Raw genomic sequence first — 23,646 nt, 5'->3', positions numbered from 1 at the left:
AGTATGCAATACTTTTTATACAGAAACAAAATAACAATATTAATATTTGTGCGTGTAGTAGTGGCAACTAGATGAATCATATTGAAATTATAGAATCCTTTATTAGAATCCTTTTTACACTTGTTGCATACAGACGCGTTTGCTAAAATTCTATTTGAAACGGATAATAAGAATATATATAATAACTAAGAAGAAAAATCAATAAAATTTAAAAAAAAATTATAAATTTAAATATTGTGCTATAAATATTAAATAGTGTTTTATAAATTTCCAGTTATTATTTAATCAACAATTGTTAACAATTACTAACTAAGAATTAAAAAAAAATAAATAAAATCATGATGTTTGGGATTTGTGATTTGGAAACATTTTTCAAAGTCAACATAACCTAAAAAGAAAAAAAATATATAAAATTAAATTTCATTAAAAAAATACATGAAATAATTAAAAAAAATTAAAGAAAAATAGAAATTAAGTGTTTTGTAACAAATAAAATTAAATCATAATCTAAATAAAATACTTAAAGCAACAGCTGGTAATTGGAATTTTGCTGCAAATTGGATTTTAATAAAACAAATATTTTTGATAAAATGGAGGATGAAAATGACGATAGAGATGACACTAAAAGGTAAGTGGGTGGAATTTTATATATTATTTTCTTTTGTAATCAAAACTATTATTCAATGCAAAATAACTATAAAAATATTTTACATAATTTCTAACTAAGAGTGTTAAGTAACTTATACGAGTTTTAATTAGTCATATATTTGTATTTGACAACTAAAATATTTTCTCTTCCCATTTACTACATTACAACTCATTATTTTAACCCAGCGATAATATTGGATAATCTAAGCACACTCTCTTATAAATAAGATCTTAAATAAGTACTTACCTAATTAAGTTTTTCATGTACCAAGTCTGCCAGGACTATAAACTTGTGATGGTCAAATATCTTTTGGGCCTTTACTGGGAATGATTTGACATGTGGTCGAACTACAGCACCAGATAATATAGTACTTCGGGCGGACCAACTTTTACTATATTGTATTTTAACCCGGCGATAATATTTGAGGCAAGTTCGCAGCACGCTCTCTAACAAATAAGCACTTAAATAAGTACTTACAGAAAATTAAGTTTTTTTTAAGTACCAAGTCAGCCGCCCCTCCAGGCATAAGTACTTGATGAGCGTCACATCATGGTGTATTGCAATTCAGGGGTAGATAGGTGCTACCAATACCTGTGGCCTTCCGGGTCTATAAATTGGTGTTAATAATTTACTGCTTGGCCTAGTCCTTGCATAAATTGAAAAGAGGTCGAACCAGAGCACCACATCTGGTACTACGGGTGGCCAGTTTCCCGCAGGACTATGTCTTGGCTGGTCGGTTGGTTGAGGTTTTGTTCAGGATCCAAGTAGTGGCTGTGCTTAAAATCCAAATCGCGGGAAGAGGGTTGCTTGGTTAAAAGACTGATACGATTTGAATTTTATTTTCATGATACATTTTAGTTATAGTTCGTAGATGCTGGAGCGGTACGAATTACAGAGCATGACTATGTCTTAGCTGGTCAGTTGTTTGAGGTTCCTTCGGGATCCACGTAGTGGCTGTGGTTAAAATCCAAATCGCGGGATGCGGGTTGCTTGGTTAAAAGACTGATACACGTTGAATATGATTTTCGTAATACATTTATGTTATAGTTCCTAGATGCTGGAGCGGTACGAATTACACAGCATGACTGTGGATTAATAAAATGTTGGGTTTGAGCTAATAATGAAGAGATTGGGTATACAAGGTGAAGTTTTCTGATGTTTCCTGACGTCTACTTGTATTCTAAAGAGAGGATGAAGAACGGATGGAGTGGCGAATTGGAAGGATGGACGTGGTGCAAGGTCACTGCCCTCTCATTGATTTATTTATCGGTTTTTCCACATGGTTGAGTGTATTCTCAACTTATCACAGTGGGTTGCTGTGAATACTGAAATAAAGTCTCACCCAGTGGATAAAAAATCCCACCGTGAAATAAGGCCGTCAAGGCAGTTGATCACGTTAAGAACTCCGACATTCGTACCAAGTCTGGTCATCACTATAAACTTGTGATGACCAAACGTATTCTTGACCAAATAATCTGGTACTTCCAGTCTGGTCAGTTGGTGGAGGTTCCTTCGGGATCCACGTATGTGTTGTGGTTTAAAATCAAACATAGTTGAAAGATTGATGCACAGTAACATAAGTTTCTGTTACCGCTCCAAGTTTCCAGGATCAGTTTAAATCGCAGAATAAGTCTGTTGAATTTGAACTGATAATACAAAAGTTGGGTAAGCGTTGGTGTGCGACGAATACTTGTATCTGATGGATGAGAGGTATTCTGGGTTTGATTTGTGGAGATTTTGAATGGAGTGACGGTTGAAGTGGCGGTGGAGTTGATTAAGATTTTGTAACTATCTCTTTAATTTATAGGCGATTTTCCTTCAAGGTTGAGTGTGTGAGACCTTGTGGCCTTCGTGCTTCGGAAAACCATTTTGTTGTCTCTAGGAGCTGTTGCCGAAACAATAGATCCATCTCTGTACGGTGGTTAGTCGACTTTAAGAGGCTAAGAAATGCACTGATATCGACTCTTATGTGTCTTTTCTTTTGTACAGATTTGATTGAGCTTGACTTATGATACCTATCATTCCTCAATGGGACTGCTATGTGAAGCGATTAGAACTTGTGCTTGTGCGTGAACTGGCAGAACCATGTATAATAATTAAGGACGAAAATGACTATTAACCTTTAAAGCGGGAAATTCCCGCTTTAAGCGGCATGTCTGGTCACGTTTTTTATTAAGTAGTGTTAAACATATTTTTTTAAAGAAAAACTACTAGGGGTAGTATCATCAATTATTGACAAATGTCTGTCATACTTAATAGAGCAATTTCTAAGTATAAAATTTGATCACACTTGTAGCATAAATTATACATTTATAACTGTCAAAACTGTATTTTACATGTATTGAAAATATAAAAACATAGGTACCGATATTTGTAAATTACCATGCCAAACAAAACCTTATACAGATGGAAAACTTTGAAAACGTTAACCTTTTTATGGTTTTTGTGAATTAATCTTCTTCTAATCCAATATGATCCTGGAATATATGTATATTTTAAAATTTTCATAATAAGTTTAGGTATTTGAAATTTCCATGATATTCTGTCTGAGTTCAGAAACTCAAAGTTCCCGTTAAATGCTTATTGTTTACTTCAGATAACTCACATAAGACTATTTCGGCTATAGTACGGGCTAATATCTCACATGTGTTTAAATTGCAACGTTCTGGTTTACATAGTGATCACGGCCCCAATTATACCCATAATTGACCCTACCCCTCATATATGGTCCCCTCCAAAAAATGACTTAAACGCCCATTACTGACTTGAAAATACGAGTTTAGCGCTAAAATTCGATATAAGTAAGTAAAATCTATTTACCTAATATTATGAATATCCGTTTATAATTAACCATAGTGGGACTAAAGGTTTTTAAGTGCCTTTCGGAAAGTAGCCTGATGATCAATATCTATTAACAATAATATAATTATGATAAATTGCTGATACGAAAATCGTAAAAAGATCTTTCCATAATAACCTAAAGACATAACAGGGCCATCTTACAAAATTTTATTTAAAACTGTTTTATTCTAAGTTAAAAAAAATTGGTCATTGCTGAAAACTTATTTTTTGGAGAATTATGTACATGACCGAGCAAAGACCTGTAATGACTTGTACATAAAACATACTTTTCAATGACAACTGCATGACCTCTGGATTACTAACAAAGAGTCTAGTAATAAAAGTTTTTCCTGGAAAATTCATATATTTTTCATATATTTTCTTTAATATTAATTTCGTGATACACTCTTTAACCGTTTACCACAAAAGTGGTGGTGTTAATATTAATCCACGACAATTGGATTGCATTACATTTATTAATTCTTTGACACCATAATTAAAATTGTTATTGATTCTTTCTATGATCTAATAAATCTTACGTGATTTATAGATGGATTTGGTTTATTTTATTTTTAAACGTATCATTTACAAATTAGATTTTTGTAACTTGAGGCATTACGAATCTATAAACGGCTGAGATATATTAAATGATAGAGATTTGTTTTCTTTTTAATTTCATATTTATACCCTACACCACTATAGTGAGTGCTGATGTTTTTAACACCTTAAAGTACTGATCCTATACAAACCTTAATGTATAACAATTTTAGACTCACGTTATGAGTCGACTTAGCTATGTTCATCCGTCTGTGTAGGCAAAACTTATTTTGATTTAAGTATAAATGATACATTTCGTAATGGTCGGGCCTCTTTCAACCCTAGCCCATACATAAAGTCCATTTCTGAAAATGAAATGGACTTTACGTATGGGCCTATGTTCAACCTTCCCCTCATATAACCACTCATTTACAAAATACCTTTTTAAGCAAAATTTTAAATTATTTAGGTATTAAGGTAAAAAAAATAAATTTAATGCTTATTATTAACAAGTAATCTACATTTTCGGGCCACGCCCGATTACACATTTTTACTTGTTTTATTAATGAAATGTAAAAAGAGTTGCCTGGACAGTAATATTTTGTATCATTTCTTCATTGTTTTGTAATCATAAAATGTTGTGGTAAAAAATTAATCTCAAATTGGTCTATTGTTAAAACTATAGACGGGTCTATAGGGTGCTTTATAGTCAAGACTAGAGGCTGCTCTATAGTCAAGACTTATAGTCAAGAATATAGACTTCTCTATAGCCAAGACTATAGGCAGCTCTAAAGCCAAGACTATAGACTGCTCTATAGTCAAGACTATAGGCTGCTCTATAGCCAAGACTTAGGCTACTCTATAGCAAAGACTTAAGGCTGCTCAATAGTCAAGACTATAGGCTGCTCTATAGTCAAGACTACAGGTTGCTTGCTCTATAGTCAATACAATAGACTTTTCTATAGTCAAGACTATAGACTTTTCTATAGTGAAGACTATAGACTTTTCTATAGTCAAGGCTATAGACTGCTCTATAGCCTTGACTGTAGGCTGCTCTATAGCCTTGACTATAGGCTGCTCTATAGACTTTTCTATAGTCAAGACTATAGACTTTTCCATAGTCAAGACTATAGACTGCTCTATAGTTAAGACTATAGACTGCTCTATAGCCTTGACTATAGGCTGCTCTATAGCCTTGACTGCTCTATAGTTAAGACTATAGACTGCTCTATAGTCAAGGCTATAGACTGCTCTATAGCCTTGACTATAGGCTGCTCTATAGCCTTGACTATAGGCTGCTCTATAGACTTTTCTATAGTCAAAACTATAGACTTTTCCATAGTCAAGACTATAGACTGCTCTATAGTTAAGACTATAGACTGCTCTATAGTCAAGGCTATAGACTGCTCTATAGTCAAGGCTATAAACTGCTCTATAGTCAACTGCTCTATAGCCTTGACTATAGGCAGCTCTATAGGCTGCTCTATAGCCAAGACTTAGGCTACTCTATAGCAAAGACTTAAGGCTGCTCAATAGTCAAGACTATAGGCTGCTCTATAGTCAAGACTACAGGCTGCTTGCTCTATAGTCAATACAATAGACTTTTCTATAGTCAAGACTATAGCCTGCTCTATAGTCAAGACTAGAGGCTGCTCTATAATCAATACTATATACTTTTCTATAGTCAAGACTATAGACTTTTCTATAGTGAAGACTATAGACTTTTCTATAGTCAAGACTATAGGCTGCTCTATAGTCAAGACTATAGGCTGTTCTATAGTGAAGACAGCTCTATAATCAAGACTATAGGCAGCTTTTTCGTCTAGATTATAAACTGATGTATAGTCAGGACTATAGATATAGTCGAGACTATATCTATAGTCCAGACTATATATAGTCAAGATTATATCTATAGTCAAGACTATATGTAGTCAAAATTATATAAAATTTGAGAGAAATTGATAAAAACTTTTAGAAAACTCTATTGTATATGAAAAGTTATACTTCAAGTTATTTTTGTACACTTCACTGCTTACATTAAGGCTTAGTATCTCAAATACATTTTCCTGGCGTTTGACAGTCGAACAACTTCACATCAAATCAAAACAGAGTTTTATTACGCTTGATGAAGTTATAAATAATAGAAGATTCAGCAACATTCTATGAATATATTTATGTTTGTTTTCCCATATGCAAGTTATTTCTATTGTTTTATTTTCAAACAAAATTGAGTATTTTTACGTTGTAAAATGGTCACATCATAATGAGGAATCTGTCAAATGCATTCGCTGAGAGTTGTGAAAATTTTTTCCAGGAATTTTTATATAATTTAAATCGATACATATACTTGTATTTCATAATGTTTTAAATGAAATGGATAATGCAGTCTAAGGAAAACAATAAGAGGGAGCAGAATAAGGACAAAACGTGAAAAAACTTGTTGTATTGTTAAGTAATATTAGCAGTTATTTATGCAATAAAAACAACGAAACATGTCTAGTGAATAGATAGATTCATAGATTGATTTAGTATTTGAAATTCTGTATTTTGCAATTCTATTGAAAAATGTACCTTCAAAAAATTTAGTACCGACTTAATACTACATTCTTATGCTTCATATACTTCAAATGTATGTTTATGTTTTATGCAAACAATGAAATTCATAAATCCCTGTATTAATAAAACTCATAAACATACGTTTAAATTTAGTTTTTTTTTTAATAGAAGGGGTGGTTTTATTTAGAAATTAATGTTTTTTGTTTGAATTTTCTTATTTTTATATAACAAATTGTAATAATGATGTAAGGGTTCAGGTGTAAAAAATGTAACAATGCATATTAACAATTTAATGAAATCAATCAGTTATTTACTTTGAATGAATAAATCTTAAGTATAAAGAAGTATTTGTTTGAGTTGCCAACTAAAAAAAGGGTGAATGTGGTTCAAGAACTTGCTAAAGTAGTTCAGAAAGCTGTTACGTTTAAATTGTTTTTTTTTCAGGAGAGCTTTTTATTGAAAAGCTTAATGCTATTTCAAATTGCTTTAAATTAGCAACATTTCTATTAACATGTTCTATTTTACCGATAAATTTTATCTATATATATAAAAGAGTAGCGTTACTGACTGACTGATTCATCATCACACAGCCCAAACGGCTGAACCTATAATCATGAAATTTTGACAGTATATGTGTTTTTGGTTATGTAGATTCACTAAGGAGGGATTTTTAGAAATTTGCACATTTACGGGTAAAAAGGGGAAAAAACGGGTAAAACAGGTTTTCTTAAATATCTTACATAATATTAGTGATACAAGAAAAATTTTTAATGCACCTGTATCTACTTTTAAAATGAGCAGATGGGTGTCTGGTACTTTTTTGAAATTCGGGTACTTTTTTGAATTAAGGGGTAAAAATGTGTAACAAAGGTGATTTTGGTACCTTTTTCAGCCCTTTATAACTTTTAAACTAATTAACATAATCAAATTTTTCTTAATATTTTGGATACATCTCTCAAAATAATGAGACACCTGTTTCGTACTTTTTTAAAATTCAGTCCTTTTTGGGTGTAAAAGGGACAAAACTGTATTTATGGTACTTTTTTTAGCACATTAATAAAACTTTTTCGGTTTATTGAATTATTCATATTAAATTACGGACTAACTCTGTAATATTTATTGTAATAAAATTTTTGCTATTTCACTGGATAAAAAAGTACCAAAAAGGGGAAAACAGGAAATGTAATTTTATTCAAACTCATTGAGCCAACTTTTATAAAATTTCAAAAAGTAGTTTATTTACTCATACAAAATAAGTTTTTGGTATATTATCTTAACTTTAACTTAATTCTCGAAAAAGTATACTTCTAAGCGAAAAGGGGAAACTTTATTCCACTTTTGGTACTTTTTCTTCCTTCAAATGATACTCTATGTATGTTCTTTAATATGAACTGAAAACACACGATTATTAAACATACACGGTCCTTATTGAATAAGATCCTTTAAGAGACAACTTTTTAGTACTTTTTATCTCATAAATTGTAGTTTTTTAATTTTCTAAAATATTCAACCTAGGGACATTAATTTTAACATACATGGTATGCTAGACATACATAAAGACATAAATACATACATTCATCCATATATTCAAATATTTCAATCATATTGAAATAGATTTTTATACCCTACACCACTATAGAACACAATTGTCACCCAATTTTCATCCCATAGATTACGAAAAGTCAGCAAAAAGACGTTGAATTTTTAGGATGCATTGCCTCTTTGTCGAACTGCCGTAGTATTATGCTTTTGTGCTGATTTTTGTAACACCCAAATATATAACACCCATCTTAAAGTATAGAAATCGGCTCAGAATTAAATTCTGATTCGATTTAGCTTGTCCGACCGTCTGTGTGGCCATGTTGACGTTGTGCGCATAATTTTATGAAATTTGAAGCATTCTTTTCATTTGACCCATGGACGAAGCTTTTGAAAATGGTTAAAGTCGGTCTATTCTTTTGCCTGGCTCCCATACAACCGTACCTTCTGAATAGGTCTTTTGAGCTCATATATACTTACATATGTTAAATGTTGTAAAAATCAGAAAAACATTGTTTTATAGAAGTATAAATGATACTGCCAGTTCTCGTAATGATGGGGATTCCCTGACCCTAGCCCTTATAGGGAAAGGATCATATTAACCCTTAGTTTTATGCTAACAAAAATATATATAAATATATAATGGACGTTGGCATTATAATTTTTCATTAGCTTTATATATCTCTATTTCTAACATTTACATATAAATTTTTCTTTTATAATTTTAGAAGATCGCGAAATCTTAGCGAGAAGAAACGTCGAGATCAATTCAATTCATTGGTCAATGACTTAAGTGCATTAATTTCAACCTCAAGTCGTAAAATGGACAAATCAACTGTACTCAAGTCAACAATAGCATTTCTAAAACATCACAATGGTTGGTATATTTAATTTACCGATTTAATAAAATATACACAAAAGCTTATTTTTTTATATATACAGAGGCAACGGATCGTTCAAAAGTTTTTGAAATACAGCAGGACTGGAAACCCTCATTTCTAAGCAACGATGAGTTTACGCAACTAATGCTGGAGTCATTGGATGGTTTTATTATAGTTTTCGGTAGTCGTGGTCCCATATTTTATACATCGGATAGTATAACAGCTCAACTGGGATATTTACCGGTGAGTAAGAGCTTAATAAGTAAAAGAAATATTTGAAAACTGAAATACTTCTTTAATTATTTTTTCAGTGTGATCTCATGAAGAGAACAATTTTCGATTTAGCTTACGAAATGGATCATGAAAATCTCTTAAATGTTTTTCTAAATCATAAACCTGTCATTGAACCAATGCAAACCGATATCAGTTCACGCAACCAAATCACATTCTTCGTGCATCTGAAACGTGGTGGAATTGATGATCGTAGTAGTGGCAATACATATGAATTAGTTAAATTTGTAGGTTATTTTAGTATGTATTCCGTAAAGTATATGAGATTATGATTTTAATAGTTATTAAAAAATATATTAATTCTCTATTTTTCTCTAAACTCTGAATGTTTTAGGAAATGATGCTAATGTAGAAGGAAGTATGCAAAATACTCAAACAGCGTTACCACGTATTTTACAAATGAATGCAGCCAATGAGATTGATAAGAAATTGATATTCGTGGGTACGGGACGTTTACAAATGCCTCAGTTGATACGTGAAATTACGGTAACGGATCCTACACGCAACGAATTCACCTCTAAACATAGTATGGAATGGAAATTTTTATTTCTGGATCATAGAGCACCACCCATTATTGGTTATATGCCATTTGAAGTTTTGGGTACCTCAGGTTATGATTACTATCATTTCGATGACATTGATGATATAGTAAATTGTCACGAGGGTTGTAAGTATTTTTTGGAAGGAAACTACAGTTTAATTTACTTTTTCGAGAAATATTAAATAATGTTTCTTTCTAAAATTTTCCAGTAATGCAGTCTGGTAAAGGTAAATCAGGTTACTATCGTTTTCTGACTAAAGGCCAGCAATGGATTTGGCTACAAACCGATTTCTATATATCTTACAATCAATTTAATGCCAAACCCGATTATGTTGTCTGTACCCATAAAGTTGTCAACTATGCTGATGTGCTTAAGAATCAGAAAAAAGACAAACAAAGCCTCTTAACAAACACAATTTCTGCTGACAAGATCAAATCTCCTGCCTCGGTTGTACGTGATTTAGAATCTTCCAATTGTCATGTAGAAACATCTGCAACAACACCCGCCACAACTTCAACTCTTACGACCGGCAACAGTAGTAGTGGCTTGTGTAATAATGTTAGTTTACTAGGGGATATTATAAGCAATGAAACATCGCCCAGCATGGATACCTTATGGACAAATGCATCAACACCGACGGGGGCTGGGACTAGTCATATTAATCCTTTGAAATCGACATCACGTCCAGCTTCCAGTTATGGTAATATTAGTTCAACTGGTGTTTCGCCAAATGTCAAAAGAAAACGTTATCCGTATCATTATAGAGGCAATGAATCGGATTCAACATCAATGTCGGCCGATTCCGGTACGAGTAGGCATTCATTAATGACACACGTAAGTTCGGTAAGTGGCATGTATGGTTTTTGTTGACACATAAATAAGAATAAGAAAGTTGACAGTTACTTAGTTAGTAAGTAAGTGAGTAAGTTAGTTAGTTAGTTAATTAGTTAGTTAGTTAGTTAGTTAGTTAGTTAGTTAGTTAGTTAGTTAGTTAGTTAGTTAGTTAGTTAGCGCCCAATATCGTTGGCTTCTATTGACAAATTCCCTGTAACCACTCAAAATAATCTTAGCAATGAAGCTTTTCCTTCCAGAGCAAAACATTCAGAATTGCAACATATTCCTTTTCCTAAAGTTCTAAGTAGCTGATTACATTTCATATTTATAACATGAATAAGATATTACATTAAGATGTTACGAATTTTTACTTAAAATTGTTTCTTCCTAACGCAGGGTCGCCAAAGACTATCATCTAGTGTGCATCAACAAAATGTTAACTCATCAGCAAATCAACATCACCACCATCACCAACAACATTCCATGCCAATGTCAACTCACAATCAACTTCCACCAGTACTAAACCACCAACAACAGCATCAACAAACGCATCACCATCAGCAAACTCAACAGCAAATGTCCATGCAAGTGAATACAAGCACTGGTCAACAGGGACAACAGAAAATGCTGCAAATGCTACCACAACACTCAACGGCAGCTATGGCAGGAAATAACTCATGTCAATTTTCTCATCCTCCATTCCCACTGCGCAATCCACAAATTGTGGCACCCACCTTTCTAGAACCACCTCAATATTTAACTGCGATACCAGTGCAACCAGTGATAGCACCGTTTTCCGTGGCTCCGGTTATTTCGCCATTACCGGTAAGATTTTATTCACCATCTGATAATGATACAGGTATAGGGTCATTCTCATCTTCATCCTCTTGCCTCTTAAAGAATCAATCCGATATGCTGGCAGGACCTGTGATTATGACTCCTACCCAGAGTCAATTACAAGAACAATTGCAACGTAAACATGATGAATTGCAAAAATTAATCATGCAACAGCAGGACGAATTGCGTATAGTGTCCGAACAATTGTTATTGGCACGCTACACTCTACTGCAGCCCATGATGCCGGTCAATTACAACACGTCCGTGACGGTGAGCAATAATACTCGAAACTATAATTACAATGGTAATACCGTGCAGCCGCAATTTAATCAGTATGGTTTCGCCATGAATGCGGGCGAAATGCAAAATCAACAAGATCAGCAAATGATGATGCAACAACAGCATAACCTGCAGCAACAAATGCATCAAAATCATGCTCAACAACAGCAATCGGCGCAGCAGTTACAGCAATCTCTAATGCAACCGCAGCAGGTGAATCATCATGAACAGCATGTTCAGCCTCAAACAGAGCAATTGTTAATGAATCGTCCAGTGCCCGATTTAGATCAATTTGCCCAAGAAGAGTTCGATGCTTTCCTTAATCTCTCGCCTTTACATAGTATGGAGGGTTCACAAAGTAATATGAATCCTTTGAATAATATCAATAACAACAATAGTAATCATTTAATAAATCAAAATGTTACCAACAGCGCGAATACTAATAATCCTAGTGTCAACAATACCAATCCCCTGCAAGCAACCCCCTTTAGTGCACAACCCAACAATAGCGAAGACTCTTTACTTTCCTACATGCAAATGGCAGCTGAAGCAAGTCCAGCTCTTAATTTTCCCATGGGCATCAGTGATGACGGTTCCGAGAGCCAAACTGAAGACACAAAACTTTTACAAAACACCAATGCATCACATCATCTGCCCGGTGGCACGGGGTCAACACAGTCTACAGTGGCTCAACCACAACAACGTTCACCTTCATTCTTTCCTCCGCATAATTTTCAAAATCTCACCGTTGCCACACATAACACTAATGTAAATAATTCATCAAATAATACTTCCACAAGGACAAATCCTAGTAATAATACTGCAAATTCCTTACCATCAGATTTAGATTCTATATTACCGTATCCCATAACGCAAGAGCAATCACAAAATCTATTCAATACAAACAGCACGCAACATAATACGGGAAGTAGTCAATAATATTAGGTGAAGTTCGAGGAACTTCTAAAATAAGATTACGCTGATAACAGTAAGAAATTGTAATCTAAATAAGTACTGCTTACGTATGTATGACAATTTCTGAAGATAGTGTTGATTGTCTGAAAAGTTTTTATAAAAAATTAATATTTTTATTCAATTTGGAATCAATAACCGAATTGCCTTTGAAGTATTTAATGCTCAGATTCACTTTCTGAATCGATTTAGGTATGTCTGTCCGCCCGTCTCCCTGTCTGTCCATTTGTGAGTCCATGTAATCCTTGTACGCACGCTGCTGATCACAATGTTCAAAATAATTTGATGATTTGGCACTATCACTTCTTTCGATGCAAGCAAACTGTATGTTAAGTGTTTCAGTATCTCTATAAACATTGGTCGAACTTATTTTGATATAAGTCAAATGATACTGCCAATTTTCGTAATGATCGGGCTTTATTAGCCCCCATATATTAAACCCCCTTCTGGAAATGGATTGAGATCAAAATTCACTCATAAATACTATTAAACTCTGAATATGAAACAGGAAAGGCCCATATATATGCTTGCCACCATATAACCCTCCTTTAGAAAATATCTTTTTTTTTTGTCAAGAACTGGTTAAAATATTTCGGAATTAGGGTAAGAATTATTAGTTTGCAATCCACATTTTCTATATAATCACTGGTGTCGGGTTTCATGGTCGGCCATGCTGGTATTAATAATGGTTAATACAAATGTTAAATGTGCAGCAATCGTGATTAAATTTGGAGCAAGTTTCAAGTCAAAACATGGACCTCAGAATCAATTTTAAATAACTTTCAGTTCAAACATAAATTTTCCTTAAAATTTCGAACAAGAATCCGTTAAAATATTGAAAAAATTAATCAGAATATTTAATATCAGACGATTTCCTTATCAGATATCAGGGATTTCGGAAAAATGTTAATATATGATTTTTTATTTTTTAATAAAACAAATTATATCAAGTTTAAATGTGGGATTCTATCAAAAATATTCTAATATGTATATCTCGCCACAAAACTTGCATTGTCTAAGATAGAACAATCCGACAAATTCTAAACACATATGTAAATAAATAACTAGATTTTAGTCTATATGTACATACATATGTGTGTGTGTATAATAGAATCAATGTAGATATAAAAATATCTTATAATATAAATCATTAGTGCAAATTTTATATTTTGTAAGAAAATAACTGTGTAAATTGTAAATTAAATGATTTGTAAATTAATAAACAAATATATTCTTAATGTTATTTATTTTTAAGTATTCAGTGTAAAAGAAATGTCTTTTTACGGTTTTGTATTTAAGTTCTTTTTTATTTAATTGTAATTTAAATTTATTTAGTATTTACTTAAATATAATCAAAGCCCATTTGCAATACTGGTGATATTAAGTAGAATATATTTTATTTTAAACACACAAAAAAACCTCAAATAAAATAAAATAATACCCAACGATAAACCCATCGTAAATGAAAATGAAAGACACATGTAACTATAAAAAATACAGTTTGAAATTTTTCATTCATGAGAGACATATTATCGAAAGCATCCTTAACATTCAGAAACATTATATAATATATTGTTAATAATTCATGTTAATTTCTTTTTCTATATTTAGTTGAGAAGTTTATTATTATATTTAAAACTTAATTTAATATAAATTTTACATCACTATACTATATACCTTCTGATGTTAACCCATAAACTGAAAGGATCAAACTCAATCTATCTTCGTTAGTTTGTTTTGTTCTTGTAACAGTTTGACTGTGTGCTTTCCTAGTTGATGCAGCGAGAGTTGTATCTGGTTGATACAGCGAGAGTTGTATCTGCCGATTATGACTCGGATCGTTCTGGAGCGTAGATCGAATTGTCGTAGATATTGGTTCATTATTTCATTTCGTCCTCATAAAGCCGACCATCTGTTTTTTTGCATTTAATCTTATAATTATGATAAATACATGCATGTGTCTTCAGCCTTCTCAATTACAATGAGAAATCACTCACGACTTTTTCAATTTCGGTTCAAACATGATCTTAGCCCTAATACAAAAACATTTTTTAATTATTTAATGTATCGGTATAAAAGTATAATCTATTAAGATCAAAATTTGTTGAAAGATGTCACCACAGTCCATAATTGTAGAAATTCCCATATAGAACCCTGTATACGAAACTGTTACCTGATATATCCCTCATATAAATATACTTAAGCCATTTACTGTTGAATAAAATTGTGGACATTTAAGTTAAATTTTAAAGGGGACTTTGTATAGGTCAAATGAATTATAAAATTATAAAATTCACGAGGTTCATCAAGGCTTATATAGATCTTGGTTTCGATGCAGTTTGTCCACTCTCAATACATACGCAGAAGGAAAAAAAACGGTAGAAAAGTACCGAAATTGATACAATCCGTTGTCAATAGTTAGCTTACCACTTTAGTTAACATTTAGACAACGGATGTTTATAAAATATAGATTTCGAAAACGAATTGTTGCAATTTTGACAACGTTACATTGTCTGAATATATAGTGTTATCATAAGTATGCATATACTTTGGCCATTAAAATAATTCCGCTAGGTTTGATGAGATTCTCTAGCCAAGTCGAAGTATTTTAAGTTCAGAAGTAAATTTGATCCGTAGTTGCTGACTACTGCCGTGTAAGTAGTGTGGAAACCAAAGTTTATCTCTGTGGATGTTAAAGTTAACCATATCATCTTATAACGCCCCAATTGCCTTCTGGCTGCCGATAAATATGTAATCCCTATTGGCCCCAAATGTATTTTAGTCCAATTCTGTTATTGCTCGGACTTCTGTCTGGAACCTAGTGTTGTAATAAGGTAGACAGTAGTATATTTATGTTTCTGGGTCTTTAATATAAAACTCCAAGCCCGTTTTGTTCCCCAGCTTTTAGAAACCTTAAAAGGTGACAATTGAACATGTCATAACTCATTGTTCATCCGATAATACCCGATTTAGGTTAATGTTGGTCTTACAACATTTGTAATAAGCAAATCGTGAAAGAAGATATATAAAAACTCTTATATCTCTTGAAATTATATAAAATCCTAAAATTTTATATAAAAAAATTTAATAAATATTATATGAAATTTTAGTCCACTATAAATTATGCTATCTTACAACGTTGGCATTAAAATGTGCAGAAAATGTCTAATAACACTGCCAACTTACAAATTTTGCTTTGCAATATTGTCAATAATGCTTTTACTTACAACGTTGCAAAAGAAAAATTGTACGTTCAGTCGATTGTTGGATATTTTCTGAACATTTTACTGACAACGTTGTAAGATCTGACAATCGTGTATTACGGCTTTAAGATAGAAAAGAGTATATTTTAGAAACTGTTACCGCAAGAGTCCTTTAATTCTTTACGAATAATGAATCTTCGATTCTAACTTGTTTATAGACTTCCCTCCAAACTTCAAGAAATATTTCAAACTGTGTCTGAAATAATACATTCAATATTTGTGATTTCATTTTAAGCTTTAATTTAGATCGTAATTATAATTGAAAATTAAATTTAATCAACACATTTGTTCTATCTCATTAAAATTAAATATTGAAATATGTAAATAGTTTACTAAATAGCAAATTTAGATAAATGTGAATTAATTTCTTTTTAGTGTACATATTATTTTTCTAAGATAGATTAAGAAAACATATACATATGTAAATAACTTGCAAGATTAATGTTATTATGGATTTTTATAAACAATCAAACTAATTAAGAAAACATTAGTAAAATTATAAAAAAAATTAATCAATGAAAAAAAAACAGACGATAAAAAATAAAGCAAAAACAAATCATTAAACTTATAAAACAAATTTTATTTTTTTAAAAAGACTAAAATTTTTTACTTAAATTTAACAAAAAGAAATAAATTCTTTAACTAAAATGAATTTCTAAACTAAAAAATATATGTGTATAAATGCGTAAGTAATTAATATATATGTATTAACGCTTAATTCTAGATTAGATTTTTAATTTTTGCACAGCATTTTGCAAAATTTGGAATTCAGAATTGATGTTTTCCATTAAATTAGCAATTTGATGTTTCGAATCTAAAACTTCAATGCTCTGGGTGTAGGCGTTATAGCGTACGCCAAAGGGACGGGGAATAGAGTTGGCAAATTTACTAAAATTATTAAAAAAAAATAATAACGTTTAATTGTTATTTATTACGAAATATATTTCCCACTTACATAGTCTTTTCTTTGGCACTTTCAAAACTATCTGCCACATAGTAGACTTCTTGGAATTGTGTAATTGGATATTTAGTTACACCCGTAACTTCAGGATCAAAATCTTTGTGTTGAGGTTTATCACTTAAACAATATTGTAGCTCACCGAAAGAGGAAAGAAGACCAGCACCATATGCTTTTAATTCACCTTCTTGGCGACACAAACCAAATTCAACGGTAAACCAAAAGATCTATAAAAGAGTTATTAATATTAAAATAGTTTCATGTCTATCTTATAATTTAACTTACAGTAGCTAATTTTTCAATAAAATCATCAGGAGCACCCAATGAAGCTAGACCGATTTCTTGACAGAATTGTGCAAAATCGGGATCAGCAAATAGTGGTACATGACCCATTAATTCATGGCAGACATCGGGTTCTGGAGTGTACATGGGCTTACTGGGATGTCTAATATATTGTGTGGAATGGAAAACACGGAAGGCTAAACCAGCTAAAAAGTCACGAGATGACAAAAGACCAGCCACGGGACGCAATGTGAAACCGGTACAATCTGAAGAATAGTAAATATATATGTATTTGGTTCTGTTAAATTTAGTGTAGATTTTAATTCGGATTAGTTTATAGGCCAAAGCATGGACTAATAATTACACTATAGATTAAACTATAGACTAGAATATAATCTTGACTATAAGCTAGACTGCAGTCTGTACTATGTGCTTATTCTAAATATAAACTAGAATTTTATTCTGAACAATAGTATGAACTATAAAGTCCTGACTTTAGACTGGACTATAGGTAGAATAAAGTCTGTAGAGCATAATCTGGACTAAAGACTAGACTATAGTTTGGATAGATTTGATAGATTGAAGACTGGACTATAGACTAGACTATATTATGGACTAGGGACTTTGCTATGGACTATAAAAAGACTCAACCATAGTATGGATTATAGACTATATTATAATTTGTACTACAGACTGAACTATAGACTGTACTGACTGAACTATAGCCTATAGTCAGGACCATATAGTGTACTAAATACTTGACTATATGTAGTCTGGATTAAAGACTATATTGGACGTTATATTAAACTAATCTGCACTATAGTCTATAGTCTAAGCTATCAATTTAACGATAGTCTACACTTTAGACTAGATTATAATCTATGATTTTTTTAATTTTTAAATCATAATTAATGATTCCAAAACCTTCTAGGCTATATTTTCGGCAAAGCAGCGACACAAATAAAATATTTCTTATATCAAACAATTACCTTTCAAGAAATTGGAAACATCTTCCAATTGAGGAATATTATCCTCACGGAAACCACAATTGTCTACCAACAAGGGGAAAACATGATTGTACTCTTTGCAGGCATGAGTTTTATACAATTTAGTTAAATGTCTAAACATAATACCCCAAGTTTCGGTTTCTTCTTTAGTATATTCCACATGAGGCAAAGGTTGGCCATGTTTGTAATTGTAAGCAATATCAGCAAAATATTTTCTAAATATTAAAGAACAATATTATTTTTGAAATGAATTTCATTTTTTTTATAAATACCTTCTAGCTCTATAAGTAGGATCGGTAAAGCCAGGATGATCTGAATCCAATTCGGCGCCATAACTTAAAATTTGATTAGCAAAACGATCCAAATCACGTATTCTTCTGGGGAACCATGGCACAGCCGATACATTGTCCTTGTAATCACGTGAAATGACATTGAAATAAGAGCAAATTTCACGCAACTCATCAATGGCTTTACCCAATTCACCCGATTTGGTATCACATTCTACAAAGAATTCATAGCCGGGTACACGCAACGATGAACGTGATTCAATGTGAAAAAGATTAACGTTATGCTTGGTAAAGATTTTCAAGGAATTCGCTAATGAACCAGAATTCTGATCTTTTGGTGAGAATAGCAAACATGTGCTGCGATCTTCTTGTTTCTCAGTGCTTTCGGCTATATAAGAAGAACCCTCAATGCGTGTGGGCTATAAAGAATTATGCAAAAGAATATTGTAAATTAAATGATTTATATATTCTTATCGGTTTAATTTTATTATTTTGTTAATAAGTTGTTAAAATTTCTTTTTTATGTTTGAAATAAATTTATTTTGATATTTTGATCTATCTCCTAGTGGTACGAGGTTTGTTTTTGTTTTTGATAATCTTAATATTTAAAGTTTTTCTTATCAGTTTGTTTTTGAAGACACGCCTATTTTTGTGTGGGTTTTTGTATTTTCTGACAATTCATTGAATATTCAGGAAATGTTTTTCTTAATTGTTTCTATTTATAGTTTAAGCTCGTCACAGGGTCAATGTGTTTACTTGAACTTTTCAATTGTGCGTAATTTTTGTTTGTTCCGGCCGCCTAAGAATAGTTTATGACGCATGGACGTTTTTTATTTATTTTTTGTTATCTATTAAATTTGTTTTTACGACCTTTTAAAAAAAATACTATCAGCAAAACAATCGTTCTCGTAAGATCTCATGAAATAACTAAATATATATTATTATTATCGTTAGATGTTTTGCTGTAAAACCAAACTGAACTTATACTTTTCACTAGGAAGCATAAGATTGACTTTACACTGCTAGGTCTGAACGGAGTTAAACTCCAACTTTCGAATCGTGCTAAATACCTAGGGGATATTACCGATAGTACATTAACATAGAAACCCTACATCTTAGCAAGATCAAAAAAGGACGTAACGACAATGTATATATGCTAAAAAAGCTTTAGGAGCATAATGGGGGGGTAAACCTCGAATTAGTGATTTGGATTTTTGAAGCGGTTATCAAGCCACTTCAGTTCTATGGAGTTACCTTTTTGTGGAAAGTACTAAACTCCAAATTGAAAAATCCTTGACAAGGTTCTAAGGAGAATGCTGATCCTATTAACCGAATCACTGGGAACAACTATTCGCGCTACTTAACTCGATTCTAACGGGCTTATTGGCCAGTAATATAGCACTCACACCGGCACTCAGCCTTAATGCAATAAACGAAGTGTTGTACAGACCATATGGACGATAGGAGAGGAATCCACCGGTAAATATTGATTACTGCGTTTCCAAGCCCTTCTAGATGAACTTTACTTTCATCATCTCGGAAAATACTGGACGGAACGAAGCCTATCCGTGTACACAGATAGCCCAAAATGAGAAGGAGAATTTCTTTTAGAATTTGAAATTAGGATTGCTTTCACAATCTGTAATAACTGAATTCTAATCGTCACACAGGGTCTAGTATCATAATATAATGAACAGAGATATTCTAATCTTTACTGACAGTCAAGCTGCTATCAAGTCCCGGATAGGAGTATACTCTACATCACGACTAGTTCAGGAATACCAGACATCCTTAAATAGGCTGGAAATGAGGACGCGGGGAATCTACAGCAAATGTATCGCTTAATAGCTTGCGAAAACAGGTTCACAGTTGCCCAACTCAGACATAGAACATTTCTGTTGTACCTACTCCAAAAAGATTATACTTCCCTCTTTCTCTTTCCTTTTCTTGACCCCTACATATGATCCTCACAAAATTTCCTAAAATATTGTGATTATCTAAATTTTTATATTCAATATATTTTCAATATTAAAAAGTCCTGATCATTAAAAAATATATATGGAAAATACCACCGTAATTTATAATTTAAAAAAACAATCAATTAAAATTAACTTTTAAATCGTTTGTAATTATTTAAAGTGCATGTAAATTCTTGTTAATAATTTGTTTTTTCTATAATTATTAAACTTTTGTATTTGTTGTTTTCAAATTCTCTAGCACGTGATCAAGATAAAGAGTGATGATCGCTACAGAGAGAGAGAAGTAAATAGTAAATGAACTTTTCATGTAATTTTTAATCACGATGTCAACATGTGACGATCTCAAATAATTAAGCAATTTAATTGTTTGAGTACATATTGTCTTGCTTATTTTGACAGCTGTCAATTACAATTATTGTAATCAATTATTGAAAATATTCAAATGAATATAGACATTTTCAAAATGTAAACATATAAATTACATGACAATGTCAAATTGTTACGATCTATTGAAATAAGTTAAACATTTTTATGCAGATTTTCCTCATTCAAATGAAAATGTCAATTGTATTCTTTAGACATGAATAAAGAAAAATTAAAATTGTAATTACTTGAAATGCCATTTTAAATTCCTTGATATTTTATTTTAACTGTTTATTCAATCTAGATTAATGGATTTAAATAAAATATATATTTATAAGGAAAAATATTCAATTATATAAATGAAAAATGGGTTTCTTATTCTTTGTCACAAAATTAGGATTATATTAGTTCAGTCTATACTATAAATATGTCTATAGTCCTAACTTTGCTATAGATTATTTTACAGTATTTATTATAAATCATTCTATAATCTTCATTGTATGGTCTTCATTACAGATCACCCTATGTTCTTGATTATATATTAGACTATTGTTTTTACTTAATCAGTCTATAGTGTTGATCAATATAGGTCAATCTATAGTGTTGACTATAGATCAGTCTATAGTGTTGACTATAGATCAGTCTATAGTGTTGACTATAGACCAGTCTATAGTGTTGACTATAGACCAGTCTATAGTGTTGACTATAGACCAGTCTATAGTGTTGACTATACATCAGTCTATAGTGTTGACTATAGATCAGTCTATAGTTTTGACTATAGATCAGTCTATAGTCTTACAGATAGTCGTCTTGACTATAGATTATTCTATAGTATTGCCTACATATCATTTTATAGTCTTGACCATAGATCAGTCCATAGTCTTGACTATAGATTAGTCCATCATCTTGACTATAGATCAGACTGTAGTCTTGACTTTAGATTAGTCTATCGTCTTGCTTACAGATAGTTTATAGTCTTGACATCGGTCTGTAGACTTGACCGTGATTAGTTAATAGTTTTGACTATAGATCAGTCTATAGTCTTTACTATAGATCAGTCTGTAGACTTGACCGTGATTAGTTAATAGTTTTGACTATAGTCTTGACTATAGATCAGTCTATAGTATTTACTATAGATCAGTCTATAGTCTTGACTATAGATGGGTCTTGACTAATGATTAGTCTATGATCTTCACTATAGATTAGTCATTGATCTTTACTATATAGTCTATGATCTTAACTATAGATCAGTCTATGATCTTCTCTACAGATCAGTCTATAATCTTTGCTAAAGATCTGTCCGTAGTTTTAACTAAATATCATTAAGTTCATTCTATAATTTTGAATAGAAATCTAATTGTAATCCCCAGAGAATACATTTGAAAAAATTACGGTTCTTAAGTTATGTCTGAATATCTCCGCAACTGGAGGTCAATTTTAGTACTCAGACTTCATATCAGCGGCACTTTTTTCGGATTTTTTATGAAATTTTTAGGTAAGACCAGTAAAATATTAAGATTACTGTAATAGTTTCTAGGGCACTTGTACTAAATCTATTTATTTATACAATCTATCTATTTAATTGGATGATGCAATTTCACTGAAATATAATGCTATTTTAAGAATTTATTATGAAAATGAAAGTATATATTGCTAATTATTTGTTAGTTAATAGTTCTATGAGTTTTTTGCCACGATTTTTTTTTTTGTATAAAAGTTCTAAAAAAGTCTGTTTCTTATATCTACAGCAACAGTAATATATAAATTTTAACAAAATTAACGCACTCAATAAATTTTTCTCTAATAAACGTATTTATAATAAAAAAATTAATTAAAAAATTTCCACTAAATTTTATTCTGCAAGTCATAATTCGCAATGTTTTATGGGTAATTCACACACGATTATTTAAAAAATAACAACAAAAACAGATTTTGCACACATGTACTAATTATATAATAATTAATAAATTAATTAAAAATTAAACAAATAATTTAAATTAATACCAACCTTATCAAAGGAGGTTTGACGTTGGTACATCATTTTTTATATAAAAAATTTTAACACTTTTTTGTAATTTATTTTTCACCAAAAAAAAAACTGATATATTTTTCCAATTTAATTTTATTCACTTTTAAATTATGTAACAAATCTAAGACGTGCTGCAATGGTTTAAAAGAAACTAAAATCACAATTCAATATTTTACTTGTTTAAATAGACTCTATAAAAATGTCGAAGCAAAAATTAAACTGAATTTTAAAGATTAAAAAACAGAAAACATGGACCAAATATACTTTAAGTTTAAGTACTGAGACACACACACACCTAAATGTTTTCATACACATTCAGAAATCTGAACTAAAATTGATAATTGTTGTTTTATATTTCTTAAAAAGGTTATCACGAATATACTCACAGATACTAACCAATACTTATATGAAATGACAAACACACGCATATCAACAGTGGTGCAATTGTAACAGATCGCTGTTGAATTCAAAGTTGTAGTTTCCAATTTTCCAGAAATATTTTTAAAAAATTATTTGCACTTACAAATGCTTAAGTTGTTACGTATATAGGTGGATCCAATAAACATGTAGAATACCAGAGAAACTATAGGAAATCGTCTTCTAACCCTGAATATATTTTCAAAATTTAGATGTATAATGTGTATAATTTAAATGACTCAAACACATATACATACATAATTCTCTTTCAATTTTAATGTTTTAGTACAAATAATTTAGATT

At 31.3% G+C, this 23,646-nt stretch overlaps 2 protein-coding genes across 5 annotated transcripts; one reads left to right on the top strand and one right to left on the bottom strand.

Moving 5' to 3' along the window:
• Positions 1 to 280: 280 nt before the first annotated feature.
• On the top strand, positions 281 to 13,832 carry LOC111677608 (circadian locomoter output cycles protein kaput). Of its 4 annotated transcripts, XM_046952950.1 has the most exons (9): positions 281 to 628; positions 8,851 to 8,999; positions 9,065 to 9,246; positions 9,315 to 9,534; positions 9,629 to 9,961; positions 10,045 to 10,679; positions 11,067 to 11,495; positions 11,571 to 12,144; positions 12,218 to 12,706. In XM_046952950.1, exons 1-9 carry the CDS (start codon positions 591 to 593, stop codon positions 12,556 to 12,558), a joined length of 2,901 nt encoding a protein of 966 aa, XP_046808906.1. In that variant the 5' UTR covers positions 281 to 590; the 3' UTR covers positions 12,559 to 12,706. The 4 variants fall into 4 exon arrangements, with proteins under 4 accessions (XP_046808906.1, XP_046808905.1, XP_046808904.1 ...); XM_046952949.1 differs by having other exon boundaries at positions 10,045 to 10,670; positions 11,571 to 13,832; XM_046952948.1 differs by having other exon boundaries at positions 11,571 to 13,832.
• A 2,840-nt stretch (positions 13,833 to 16,672) lies between these two features.
• On the bottom strand, positions 16,673 to 23,078 carry LOC111677619 (protein henna). Its single transcript, XM_023438778.2, has 6 exons — positions 22,906 to 23,078; positions 18,541 to 18,974; positions 18,251 to 18,483; positions 17,265 to 17,527; positions 16,977 to 17,206; positions 16,673 to 16,909 (listed from the first exon to the last, which is right to left on the bottom strand). Exons 1-6 carry the CDS (start codon positions 22,936 to 22,938, stop codon positions 16,747 to 16,749), a joined length of 1,356 nt encoding a protein of 451 aa, XP_023294546.2. The 5' UTR covers positions 22,939 to 23,078; the 3' UTR covers positions 16,673 to 16,746.
• Between the last annotated feature and the right edge of the window lie 568 nt (positions 23,079 to 23,646).

The sequence above is a fragment of the Lucilia cuprina genome, chromosome 5, assembly GCF_022045245.1.
Source record: "Lucilia cuprina isolate Lc7/37 chromosome 5, ASM2204524v1, whole genome shotgun sequence".
In the NCBI taxonomy this organism is placed as follows: Eukaryota; Metazoa; Arthropoda; class Insecta; order Diptera; family Calliphoridae; genus Lucilia; species Lucilia cuprina.
Note: the sequence above shows the minus strand (reverse complement) of the source record. Positions and strands in the feature narration are given on the sequence as shown.